At 41.6% G+C, this 13,568-nt stretch overlaps 2 protein-coding genes across 6 annotated transcripts in view; one reads left to right on the top strand and one right to left on the bottom strand.

Moving 5' to 3' along the window:
* Positions 1-13,022, bottom strand: part of RPGRIP1 (RPGR interacting protein 1) — a 39,254-nt gene extending 26,232 nt beyond the window's left edge. The window contains exons 1-10 of one of the 5 annotated variants that reach the window (XM_044232073.1): positions 12,782-13,022; positions 10,797-10,957; positions 10,239-10,382; positions 9,622-9,772; positions 6,492-6,944; positions 6,178-6,329; positions 5,391-5,733; positions 3,961-4,145; positions 3,481-3,684; positions 1,398-1,536 (exon numbers count right to left, since the gene is read on the bottom strand). In XM_044232073.1, coding sequence (XP_044088008.1) covers positions 1,398-1,536; positions 3,481-3,684; positions 3,961-4,145; positions 5,391-5,733; positions 6,178-6,329; positions 6,492-6,944; positions 9,622-9,772; positions 10,239-10,382; positions 10,797-10,957; positions 12,782-13,022 — 2,173 coding nt within the window. Of the gene's footprint in view, positions 1-1,397; positions 1,537-3,480; positions 3,685-3,960; positions 4,146-5,390; positions 5,734-6,177; positions 6,330-6,491; positions 6,945-9,621; positions 9,773-10,238; positions 10,383-10,796; positions 10,958-12,781 lie in introns of those variants that run through there. The other 4 variants (XM_044232074.1, XM_044232076.1, XM_044232075.1 and 1 more) reach the window with 4 other exon arrangements.
* On the top strand, positions 2,333-2,710 carry LOC122894366 (splicing factor 3B subunit 6-like). Its single transcript, XM_044232078.1, has one exon. It carries the CDS (start codon positions 2,333-2,335, stop codon positions 2,708-2,710), a length of 378 nt encoding a protein of 125 aa, XP_044088013.1.
* Positions 13,023-13,568: the final 546 nt, after the last annotated feature.

The following is a 13,568-nucleotide window of genomic DNA, read 5'->3' as shown; positions in this document are numbered from 1 at the left end:
CTATGATAAGTTTGCAAACTTGATAACTTGAATGTGCTCATATAATTTCCTTTTCCTGGGGTGCCTGGGTGGCTCAGTGGGTTAAGCCTCTGCCTTCGCCTCAGGTCATGATCTCAGGGTCCTGGGATCGAGCCCCGCATTTGGCTCTCTGCTCAGCGGTGAGCCAGCTTCCCCCTCTCTCTGCCTGCCTCTCTACCTACTTGTGATCTCTCTCTCTCTCTCTCTGTCAAATAAATAAATAAAATCTTTAAAAAAATTTCCTTTTCCTTGCTGAAATATAGCAGTAAGGGGAGGTGAGATGAACAACTTATTCTCCAATGCTTAAAAGATAAAGCGGAAAGTGGGAAAAATGCTAGAAGTTGGTGAATTTGTGTGAATTTGTATGTATATGAATTTTTCTGTCCTAGTCATGCAGCTCTTACATAAGTTTGAAATTCTTTAAAGACAACATTTTTTAAAAAAACTTATGATCTCAATTTTTTTCATAGCTCCAGTTCTTTGTTAACATTTTAAAGTTCAGCTTTTATCTCCATGAAGCTAGCAAGCACTGTCTGATAATTCTGGTATCTGGAGTCCTGGTGGGCACTGGGTCAGCCCTTGTCTCTCTAGCCCTGCAAGTGCCCAGAGCACAGTGCTACCTCTCAGAACATAAGAGACTCAGCATGGTGCTGACTTCTGAGTCCTAGACCAAAGTGGGCAATTCTGCCCACGGTAGACATCTTCCTATGCTGTGCAGACACCAGATTCAGACTACATCCTGTTTCTCCACCCCAAAAGTCCACCAAAAGCATGGTTCTGTCTCTCCACTACTTCTTTGAGACTGGAAATGTCTCAGAGCTGAAGCAGTACCAGCTCACTTCTCTGAGCTTCGGTCATCTTCCTGATTGAGCTAGGTAATTCTTCCCTCTCTTATGGACTATTTAATGCTTTTAAGAAATGTTAAGATCTTTAAAAAATATATTAACTTCACCTTTTTGGTTTTCATCAATGCAGGAGTTGGTCTGAATTATGAGTTTGCCCATACTATAACCTGAAACCATGTCTACCTTTCACTGTAACACAAAAAAGCTTTGCCTTAATTAAAAAAATTTGGATCAACATCACAAATAAGCCAACCATACTCTTTTTCCTATTTCTTTGTAACTATAACACACAAGAAATACTTGCTAGGTAACTAAACTGGCAAATTAACTAACTTGAAATATACATAAAGCTACTTTGAGAACTCCAGACTTGGTTGGCCTAACCCGCACACTTGTAATGTAAAACTAAGCCTAGGGTCTTCAGTACTCATTTTCCATGAAAAGTTTATCAATGCAAGATGAAAATAATTAATAATTGTCTTGAGAAAATAATCTAGTGATTAAACAGGAAATTAGATTTTAAAAAGACAATACCATTTATAGGATTTAGGGCTTCTTTCTGCAGCATTGCTGAGTGGGATGATGTCATTTCCTCTTCCTTCTGCTGATTTTTTAAACCATCATCTCTGGAGCTCTTAAGCCCTGAGAACTTCCATTCAGTGTAGTTCACCTGCTTTAGAATAAAGACAACAAATAAAATTACAGTTGGCCCTTGAACAACATGGAGGTTAAGGGCACCAAAAATCTGTATATAACTTCTGGCCCCCATTCTAAACTGAACTACTAATAATTGACTGTTGATCAGAAACCTTACCAATAACATAAATAGTTGATTAATGCATTCTGTATGTTATATGCATTATATACTATATTCTTACAAAAAAGGAAGATAGAGAAAAATGTTATTAAGAAAATCATAAGGATTATCAGGAATAGCCAAACTATGGAAAGAGCTGACTGATGAATGGATAAAGATGTGGTTTATATATACAATAGAGTATCACTCAGCCATTAAAAGAACTAAATCTTGCCATCTGCCACATGTAGATGGAGCTGGAGTGTATTATATTAAGTGAAGTCAGTCAGTTAGAGAAAGACAAATACCATATGATTTCACTCATATGTGGAATTTAAGAAACAAAAAGATGAACGTATGGGAAGGGAAAGAAAGAGAGGGAAGGACACCACAAGAGACTCTTAACAATAGAGAACAAACAAAAGAGAAACAATAAGGGTTGATGGAGAGAGGAAGATGGGTGATGGGTATTAAGAAGTCCACTTGTGGCAATGAGTACTGGGTGTTACATGTAAGTGATAAATCACCAAATTCTACTCCTGAAACCAAAATCACATGTTAACTAACTAGAGTTTAAATAAAAATTTGGGGGAAAAAAAAAGAGTAGAGAGAGATCCAGAGGTGTCCAGAGGAATGCTAGTGTTTGCTGCGGCAACCTTATCAGCCCACCAAGATGGCAATGCAAGCAGCGAAGGGGGAGAACATTCGACTTCCACTTGAAGTAAACTGGGCTTTATATATAAGAAATTCACCATACAAAATCACAGCTGAAGAAATATATGACTTATTTGGGAAATATGGTCCTATTCATCAAACCCAAGTGGGAAACACACCCAAAACTAGAGGGACAGCTTATGTGGTCTATGGAGGTACATTTGATGCCAAGAATGCATGTGATAACCCTTCAGGATTCAATGTTTATAACAGATACCTGGTGGTCTTGTACTATAATGCCAACAGGACATTTCAGAAGATGAACACACAAAAAAAGGAAGAGCAGCTGAAGATTCTCAAGGAGAAATATGGTATCAACACAGATCAACCAAAATAAACATTTTCTGCATTTTCATTTTAGACCAAATGACCATCTTCCCCCTTTTCCTATTTTTAATTAAAGCTGAATGTTGTAATTTCTTATTTGAGATTCAAAAGGACCTGCTTGAAACTTTGATGTGTGTTAGAATATGTTATGGGAATAAACTTGTAACTTATAAAAAAATTGGGAAAAAAGTCATAAGGAAGTAAAATACATTCATAATACTGTATTTATTGAAAAAAACCCTCATGTATAAGTGGATCTACGTAGCTCAAATCCATGTTGTTCAAGGGTCAACTGTATATATATATTGTATAATTATAATCATTTCATAAAATAATTATATATAAATGTAATTATGCAACCAATACAGTATACATTATAATATATAATCATTTTATTTAATCATAAAATACATATTTACAATCTCATATACTTTTAGGTGTTACATAGTAACTTTACTCCAGTTTCCTATGAAGAAAAGACAGTATCAGGCATATAGTAGTTGTTCAATAACTACTTGCTCTTTAACTTACTTTGACTATAGTTGAGTAGACTGGTAAAATTCTCAGTATAAACTGCAGGTCCATAAGCTGTTAAACTAAATTACACTGAAATGAATAGCTCAGAATTTAATTAAGCTATTTGTGTTTGAGGAAAGATATGCTGGCCACAAAAAAAACCATGATTACCGCTTATTTTGGGTATCTGCTTCTACCTGAGAATAATATATCTGGGGACCCTAAAACCCATACTTTAATTCTATAGAGTTTTTAAGGCCTTACTTGTAGTGTATTTCCGGTTAAGATGTTACGACTAAGATATTCCATTCTGTTCTTCCCTTGGACGCCTGTTCTTTTGCCATGTTTTCTTCTTGAGTAGCTTGCAACCTGGTGTTCCCTTTCCTTTCTTTCTCCTACCTGTGGAGGTTTTCGCTTGGCTTGATACTGGCCAGCTTCAATGGGAATTTCAGCAAATGCCATCTGGTCCTAAATAGAAGGATCAGAGACAGCCTTACAAGATGAGGGTTTAACAGCCTAGCATGAGACTTCATGTCTCTCCTGCCACAGAGCTGAGAGATGCCATCTCTCTCTCCTCCCAACAATAAAACCCAGGGTTTTTCTTCCTCGGTAGGCTCATGGCACTATGAGGGATGCAGAATAAGTTTGCCAAACATGTGACATTACACAGAAGGCATTTCTTTACTACAATTTTAATACTGCTTTCCTCAAAAATGCTCCACAGGACTGGTGGAGATCTGCTACCTGGGGAGAAAATGAAGGCTTTTCCTCTTCAGATGATATCTCTACACTGTTCTTGGTGTTTTTCTCCTCAGGCTGAGCTTCTGGTTTCAGGAAGCTCTCTGGTGGTAGGTAGAAAGACTTCCAATCCAGTTGTGCCTCAACAAATCCATTGGGGTTCCCCACAGGGTCAGTGAGGTTAAAATCACCTGAGAGGCACACAGACATTAATAAGATCTGATCACATGAAGCAGGCAAGAATTTACCAGCACATTATCTATTCCCCAATTTTGAATTTTATCATATTTTGTTTGTCATTAATATCTATTACATAAGCATGATGATAATACACCCAGAAGTAACATAAAATAGCAGTGAATATTAATATTCACTTAGAATATTTGTAGGGGAAAAAAAAGAATATTTGTAGGGGAAGATGGGTAGCTCCAGGTTTTAGGAAGTGATAGTCAAAAGACATATGGAAAGGTATATCTTGCTTGTCATCAGTCACCCAGCCAATAAACATGTCTGCATTATTATTACTGTTACCTAATGCTTGCTAAGTCTTAGGTAGACCAAAGAAACCATTATCTACACTTAAGTAGTCCCTATTTCTAAAATAACAAAAACCAAGAAAATTTCAGCAAAACAGCTTTTTCTAAATGCTAGGCTTCTGATTTGTAATACTGATCAGTTTAACAGATGGTCCATACTGCCTCATCTTTTTGGTAAAGAATGAGTTGTGAGCAAAGGTGTTGGTTTGTTTTGTTTTGTTTTGTTTTTTAGTTCTTATGGTATTGGAAGGAGGGAGGCCTCCTCACACACTTTCTGGAACATCCAGAAGCTTGTTAAACATAGTTGATACTGGCTATACCCATCCATACTTGGTAATGAGAGCACCAATACCCCTGCCTCACCCTCCCAATACTGGAACCAGAGAGTCGACCCTTCCTAAGTTCATGTCAGCTCCATATTGGTGGAAAAAATGTTCAAGAAATTTTTCATGATGTGGCATGAAAGTCTAATTTGTGCTTAAAAGAAGCAAGAAAATGATGGGAGAGTATTAAGGACATAGCTTATAGTCTCTATCTCATCATGGGCTAAGAAATAACAGGCCTTAAGTAAACACAAATACTAGGAATCACTAGAGTCAGACAAGGTTTTTTCAGAGATGGATAAATGGACTTTAGGTTGGTGGCTCTATCCACTTAAGAATCTTGCTTTTGCTGCTAAAACAAACAAACAAACAAACAAACAAAAAACAGAAGCAGCCAATGTTTCCATAGGATCAGTGAGGCACCAGGTCTTCTGCTCTGTTGCTCTTGACCATATTCTAAAGTCCTCTCTCAGCAGGTTTTTAAAGAGACTGTTGCAAGCAAGTAATCAAAGAAAAGTAAGATAGGAAGACAACACTGGGCAGAGAAAAGAGAGATGTAATAACCTTGAACTCCCACCTTTAATGGATTTGTTCTGTGCAAGGGGAAGCAAGGGCACTTGGACCCGGCCAAGGTACGAGCCAGGCTCTGAGTCTTCATCATCAAAAACGTACACAGACAGAGCCTCCCGCCTCAGATACTTATCCAGATCAGAGGTCACAAGCACTGGGAATCGAGCTTGGTCTCTGAAGTAGGGATTGTTACTAGCTGGAATGATGGCAGTGTCATGGTCAGAAAAAGTGAAGAAGCGGTACATGACGTATGGACTGGGCTGGGTTCCCAGCCGCCGACTCCGAAGGCCGTAGCATCTGATGATTTCCACCCGCAGCTCATTCTGATGCTTCCAAGTCTCCAATCTGGACTGGAAAGATGTTGGTCTTGGATGAAGGAAAAGGGCAAGCTGAAAGAGTTGTAGCTGAACCCCAGCACCCTTGATGAGGAAGAGCCTATACCTAAGGAACTGTTGAATTCTGACTGGGTCACAGAGAAACCTAATGACTTTCACCTGCCTGCAAACTAGCTCTGGCAGATAGTTATTTGAGAGAGGTGCTGGCCCTCAAGACTTATCTTAGAGAATGCAATAGGGAAGCTATTTTGTTCACAGCAGGGGGAGGAAGCTAGCTCCAAGCATATGATTTCATTTCAAACCCAAGCCTGACCAAGGAAAGAATCTGGACTGGTTGTGACAGTTTTTCTCCTTCATTCACATTCAGCAAATACTTATTAAGAGTGGAAGACTGAGATATTCTTATGAACTGCTTGGCTGTGGCTCCTCTGAGATGCTTGAGCACATCCTTCTTCTCACCTTATCCTCCCGGGCCTCCCAGACTCCAAGCACACTGGATGACAGGTAGGCCTGAGCTTTCTTCCGCTTATTGCCTGCTTGTAGGCTGGGTCCTATGGGGAAGCGCAGCCTCATCCAGTATTCTAACACTCCAAAGTCTTCTCCACTGGCTCCTGCATAGCAGAAGGTATGAAAGGCATGGAGGATACGGATGGTGTGGCAAGGATTAAGAATAAAAGCAGAGGAAGAAAATGGGAAACCACCAGAAGAGCAGCTATAGACTCTGGGAAATTCTACATTAGTTCTGGGAGCTGTGGGAAGCTGACAGCACTTACCAGTAAGTGTGGTAGAGCCATGGACCTTCTCCACAGTCTCCAGTACCCTCTCAAAGCAAATCCATGCAGCTGCAAGAGTGTGGTGCTCACTGGCTATGGCCTGGTATAGATCAAGCCGGGCTGAAGCCCCATGAAGGTAGTTCAAAAAAAGAGAATCTGTTTCCACCACATACTGGGAGGTGAAGTCATAGAGGGGCTGTGGCCCCACAGCTAGTGGGGTACAGTGTGTTTCAAAATCATAGAAGGAATAGGTGCAGAAAGTGGTAGGTTGAGTGTCTCCAGCCTGAGCCAGGGCAGCAGATGTCAGGAAAGCCTGGTGGATGTGTAGTTCAAAAAGATTTTCACTCTGATGCAGCAGAGAAATGTCCACTTTCTCCTCATCTCCATGACTTGGCAGTGTTTCCAGACATAAGGACAACTGTCGGGTGCCATAAGCCACATCTCTGAGCTGTTCTAGAGGGAAAAGAAAACTGCCCATCCATTAAAGCATAGAGAGCTCTTCCTTAGGGTAAAATAAGTTGGACAGAAGGAGAATAAAAATCATGATGAAAGTCCACATTGTTGATGATTTTGAGACACCATGTAATTCAAAAGGAAAAGCAAAAGAATGGCAACCAGGAGCTTTGAATTCTGACGGTCAACTAACTCATGCCCTGCTTTAGAGATAAGGTACAAAATGAATGATTGGAAAGTAAATGCTAAGTTCAGGAAAACACTGGAGGCACACTTTCATCTACATGTCATTGTTTTATCTAACATCAAGGTTCTATGAATTGTTAATTCCAACAGAGAAGCACCAGAAACACAAAATAGGAGTAATTCCAAAAATCTGGGATGTGAGTGATCAAGAGAATACCAAGTTATAGTCATAGTGCCTCCTACATGACATTGGGCTCTACCAAGAAATGATTTCCCTGCTAGCCAGAGCAGTCACAAGAATCTTCATTCTGGGGGTGCCTGGGTGGCTCAGTGTGTTAAACCCTCTGCCTTCAGCTCAGGTCATGATCCTGGGGTCCTGGGATGGAGCCCCACATTGGGCTCTCTGCTCAGTAGGGAACCTGCCTCCCTGTCTCTCTCTGCCTGCCTCTCTGTCTCCTTGTGATCTCTGTCAAATAAACACATAAAAATCTTAAAAAAAAAAAAAAAAAAAGAATCTTCATTCTCTTAAGAATTTGGTTCCAGGGGCGCCTGGATGGCTCAGTGGGTTAAAGCCTCTGCTTTTGGCTCAGGTCATGATCCCAGGGTCCTGGGATCGAGCCCCGCATTGGGCTCTCTGCTCAGCAGGGAGCCTGCTTCCTCCTCTCTCTCTGCCTGCCTCTCTGCCTACTTGTGATCTCTGTCTGTCAAATAAATAAAATTTAAAAAAAAAAAGAAAAGAAAAAAAAAAGAATTTGGTTCCAACATAAGGTGGTCAAAAAAAGAAAAGAAAAAAATCCACTTAAGTAAAGAGTAATGGAGTAAAAAGTTGGAGAGGAAACTTCCTGGAAATAGGTTGAAAATATTGGCAAAGGGATGAAAAGATATGTAAGGCAGTCTACCAAATCTGTGCATTACCTCCCATATCCACCAGTCAGAAACTCTGATATATACTCTGCTTCAAAGTGGGGAGTATCTGAATCATCACAATGTGTCAATGATGAAATTCCTATATTAAGAGTTAATGTAGTAGAATAAAAATACTACTGAATACTACTATTCTGAATACATCAGAATGTTTTCCTGCCCAAAATAAATGGAACACAAAGATTAGATTAATGGTTTCTTAACTGATGTTCTTAACATAACTAAACTAGACTTAAAGTTTTGCAGTACGTGACCCAAGGCTAATAATTTTAGCATATAAGGAAATTCTACAAATGAATAAAATGCTATCAAGAAACAGGTAAAGGACAGAAACAGGCAATCCTCAAAAGACACAATAAAATAACTGGTAAACATATGAAAAACTCTTAGATCTTACCAGGAATGAAAGAACTATAAGTTAAAGCAAACGAGTCTTCAGATGTAGATAAAGAGTATTTATCCTGCACTGTCCCAGGAGAAAGACCCTGAATGTGAAAGACATGAGAATTTCAATCCAAGGGAGGATTTCCTTTGTTACATGGCAGTGACTTTTTTTTTTTTAAGATTTTATTTATTTATTTGACAGAGAGAGAGCACAAGTAGGCGGAGTGGCAGGCAGAGGGAGAGGGAGAAGCCGTCTCTCCACTGACCAGGGAGCCCAATGTGGGACCCGATCCCAGGATCCTGGGATCATGACCCGAGCTGAAGGCAGCCGCTTAACTGACTGAGCTACCCAGGTGTCCCTCATGGCAGTGACTTTTTAACAGACTCGCCCTGGAATGGATAAATCATGACCCAGCATGACCCATCTCCATTTACTCTAGTTCCACGCTCACAAAGTGAGCTGCTTCCTGATTCTGCTTTCCAGAGAGAGGGCTGCCCTGAACAGTAGTTCTAGATATTCTCATGGCAGCAATGAAATAACCACTATTATAAAATAATAAATGAACATTCTGATTTAAATATCGATCTTTGGTGAATTTGGTTAGTGTGAGTCAGGTCTCTGAAAATTGAGTCTAATAACAAAGCCAGTATTCTTGACAGGTGAGACTGAGACCAGCTCCTGGTCAACAGTGACTCTACTAAATGAAGGAAGTACCACACTTTGAAATTTGCGTAAGTGTCCGGCCAGCTGCCCTGTCACGTCAATATCCTCAAACTGCAACAAAGAATTCAGAGACTTTTAGAGACAAGCCACAGAAAAGAATGATGAAAGACGAATGATAAAGCTCTATATTGGCCTGGGTTGAGGAAAAAATCTTGAGAGAGGGAGTGTGTTATACCACCCTGGGAGCTGACAGTGATATGCTCTCCACTCTCAAAACAGATTCAGCAATTGCTAGACCCTATTGAAACTCTCCAGAGGAATCAGAGGAAGACGCTGACACGAAAGAGGAAAAGAAGCCGTTAACCATGTCTGAAAACACCAAAGACGGCAGGACAAAGAACAGGAGGGAAACGTCTTATGCCGAGACGCAAAGGGCCGCCTTCCAGGCAGGTGCACAGAAGCAGCACAGGCATTAGCTATATGACGGGTCCAAGATGCGAACAAAGGACTAAGACTTGCCGGATAGCGGGAGGCCATGGCTTCTCAAAATACCTTCCAGCTGATTGATACGATTGTTCTTGAGGTCTAGCAGTTGATTCAACCTCTCCATTTTTTCTCTGTGATCTTTATTTTCATTATCGGCTTTTGTCATCATCGCCTCCAGTTCCTCCTGAAACAAAATGACGTCTGAACTTTCTATCCAAGTGGCCCAGCACCAAAGGGCCCAGATAAAAAGGTGGCACTTGTTCGGGTAAAGGGAGACTCCACTATCTCATTAACAGGACAAATTGAACCACTAGAAAAAATCCTGGGGTCACCACATACTTCTCCTGGACCATTTGTGCTATTGGTGCCATAGGATAGTAGTTTCCTGATTCTGGGGAAACTGGAACCCAGAAGAGTCATACCTGCCATTTTCATTAGCTGGCCCCTTCACCGGCTTCTACTGCCAAGGCGCCATGGGCAAGCACGAGTCCTCAAGTGCCTCAAAAGACGACGGCACATTCTGTGTTGCACATGGCAGCATACCGCCTCGCAACAGCCCTGGAAACTCGGGCCTCACCTCATTCCCAGCATGGAAGTGGTCCCCAAGTACCCATTTATCTACCCCCTTCCTGTACCACCTTTTCTTGCACCTGATAGCACACGTTGATTTTGCGCTGCAGAATGAGCATGTCTCTGGTCTTTTCTAGTTCCAGCACGGTCTCCGCATGCGATACCTGCAACTCACTTAACATCTGGGACAGTTTCTTTTCTTCTTGGTTTTTTGGTTCACAGGGCTATCGTGAGAAAAGCATGGGTAAAAGGGAGTAGAAATATGAGAGGCATGGGAATAACTATTCTCAAAGCAGTTGTCGGTGATAATAAAATACCAGCAGCAGGAGTAAGAGGGGGCTGTGTCCCTTCACAAGGGCTTTCTCCCCTAGTTGCTCATGTTCAGTAGTCCCAATAAGTTACATAGCCTCTAATGGCAGTTTGCTCTTCAGCAGATCATTTCAAGTCCTCGTCTGAAAAAGCATTCTAAATGCTGTGAGCGGTAAAGGGTGGCAAAAACGTGTGGAGCTCATGAAGCTATCTCACAGCCTTCCGAAGACTGCCCTCAAGCATCATCTCTTCCAGGGATATTTGCCAGAGATCCCACTATAAAGGGGATCCCTCTGTTTAGGGACTTACTTGATTAGACAGGCTCTTACCTCTGTTGGAGTGGTCTCTTGGAATAGAGCTGGGTGAGTGGCTGATTCAGATTGCCTGTCAGGAGACTGAGAAATTGTCTCTTTATTTTGGAGGATCTCTACTTCCTGCTTATGCTTCTGAAGCAGATTGGTGACTTCAAGCTGCAGATCCCTGTTTTGAGCTGGAGGAGAAAAATCCATCCAGAAAGTTGAAACTCTGTACTTGCAGTAATCACGCTTAAAGCTGGACCAAGTGCAAATTAAATTTCCCACTCATGTTTAATTTATTTTATAAATTTACCTTTAGAGAAGCCAATTCCATCTTATTTCTACAAAGGGGTTCCAGCTTTATTGACCCAGAAAACTGAGCTGACACTGGACTCCAAAAACAAAACATAAAACACCTGCAGAACTGTAAAGAAAAACAACACACCAAAACCACCAGCAGCAGCAAACAAAGCCACTTCACTGGGTTAGTGAAACTTTTTTTTTTTTTTTTTTAATTTTAAGTAGGCGCCACACCCAGTGTGGGGCTTGAACTCACAACTGTAAGATTAAGATTTGCATACTCTACCAACTGATTCAGGCATGCAGTTCTACAATGTGAAATTTCTTTTCTTTCTTTTTTCTTTTTTTAAACAGTTCATTTATTAACTTATTTGAGAGAGCGAGAGAGAGAATGAGGTGGGGAAGAGAGGAAGAAGGGAAGGGAGAAGCAGACTCCCCCACTAAGCAGAGAGCCTGACCCAGGGCTTGATCTAAGACCCTGAGAACATGACCTGAGCCAAACACAGATGCTTAACTGAATGAGCCACCCAGGTGACCCTACAGTGCAAACTTTTTGCTAGTACCAGCCAAACCGTTATCTCTCCAACTCCTCCCCAGCTCCATTCTGACTCCATGCTACTGGCTTCCTGTGGCACCTCTCTCACTCCCACCCTGACCTGGAGGAGGGAGAATGGGCATTTGGGCATATCTGCATGCATGTGTTTGGGTGGATGAGTATGGGTGTTTCAGGGAAGGAAGGTGATCATTGTTTAGTGTGATCACTTCATTAGCATGCATTAGAGGGGGTAGTTTAGATTATCCCAAGGTCTTTACAATACTTCACTTGTATCTCATACATACTACAAGGTCCTTAGCATGTGCTTCTGGGTTTTATCCCTTTATGGTTCCTATCTCTATTTTTCTTGATGTCATATTTCTTTTCTTTCACTCTTCCATGCGAATATACTAGAATCTAATGAAACCTAACTTTGATATGACTAGATATCAAGGTCCAGCCTAGCAAAAAGAAGTAAGACAAAGGTCTCTTTGACAGTATTTAAAAATCTTCAGCATAACTATCTACCATGATCTCAGAGTTAAGATGGGGGAAATGGAAATGGTAACCAGGAGCAGTAATTTGCTTTGCAGTTTGAGACAACAGGTGTTAAAACAAAATAAATCAAAAAGCAAGATTCCCACTCACCTCTAAAATAATTAGTAAGAATAAAAGGCACTGTCATAAATAAAGTGAATGTCTAAAAACAATACATCTAAGGAGCACCTGGGTGGCTCAGTTGGTTGAGCACCCATTCTAATCTTGATTTTGGCTCAGGTCAAGACCTCAGAGTCGTGAGATCGAGCCCAGCTTCAGGCTCTGTGCTGGGCACAAAGCCTGCTTAAGATTCTCTCTCTCCCTCCCCCTCTGTCCTGGCGCTCGCTCTCTCTCACTCTCTCTCTCTCTTAGAAAGCAAGTAAATAAATAAAAACAATAAAATTAAGAGTAGTCATCCTCTCAAATGAAAACTTTACATATAAAAACCTCTGCATGTGAGGTAGATGTCATGCTTTCTTGATTTAAATCTGATCTGATTGCCAATGTTCTTATTCTAGTTATCCCTGATCCACACAAAAACAGGATCAGGTGAGGGGATTGGAGAAATGCTGACCCAAGTTCCCTTCTCCCACACCAGACGTAGAAGATGCCTCACTTGAGAAAAGGTCTTCACAGCATGACCTACCTTTCTCTCTGGACAGCTGAAGTAAGACTTTTCTCTTCTCCTCCAGCTCAGCGTCCAGCTGGTCCTGCAACTGACAGACTTTCTGCTGTAGCTGTTCTCCAGCGAGCTCAGTGCTCCAGTGAGGCTGATTACTGCTGTCCAACATGCTGAAAATGGGAAGCAAGTAAGGAGCGAGGAGAGAGCTGTCAGATAAATACTCAAAGGTATGTGATATGATGGCTTTATTACACAGTTTCAGCATCTCCTGGGCCTAGCGCATCATTCATTCCCCTACATGTTTTTCTGTCCCCGCTTTCTCTGTAACTGTCATTTACCAACTGCCTTGGAACTTTTGGGCCCTATTGAGGAGTTCTTTAGTATCACTTCTGTTTGGGTCTCAGATATCCCACTGAGCAAACAACCCAAATCCCATCTATCTCCCAAGGAACTTCTCCAGCATGAGGGTTTTCTTCAGGTACTGTGTACCAAGACATTCTCGGGCCTGCTGAATTAAAAACGAGGAACAGGGGCACCTGGCTGGATCACCCGGAAGAGCACATGACTCTTGATTGAGGGGTTGTAAGTTCAAGCCCCATGCTGGGTGCAGAGGTTACTTAAACTTTCAGAGAGGGGCGCCTGGGTGGCTCAGTGGGTTAAGCCGCTGCCTTCGGCTCAGGTCATGATCTCGGGGTCCTGGGATCGAGTCCCGCATTGGGCTCTCTACTCAGCGGGGAGCCTGCTTCCCTCTCTCTCTCTCTGCCTGCCTCTCCATCTACTTGTGATTTCTCTCTGTCAAATAAATGGATAA

The sequence above is a fragment of the Neovison vison genome, chromosome 13 (assembly GCF_020171115.1).
Source record: "Neovison vison isolate M4711 chromosome 13, ASM_NN_V1, whole genome shotgun sequence".
In the NCBI taxonomy this organism is placed as follows: domain Eukaryota; kingdom Metazoa; phylum Chordata; class Mammalia; order Carnivora; family Mustelidae; genus Neogale; species Neogale vison.
Note: the sequence above shows the minus strand (reverse complement) of the source record. Positions and strands in the feature narration are given on the sequence as shown.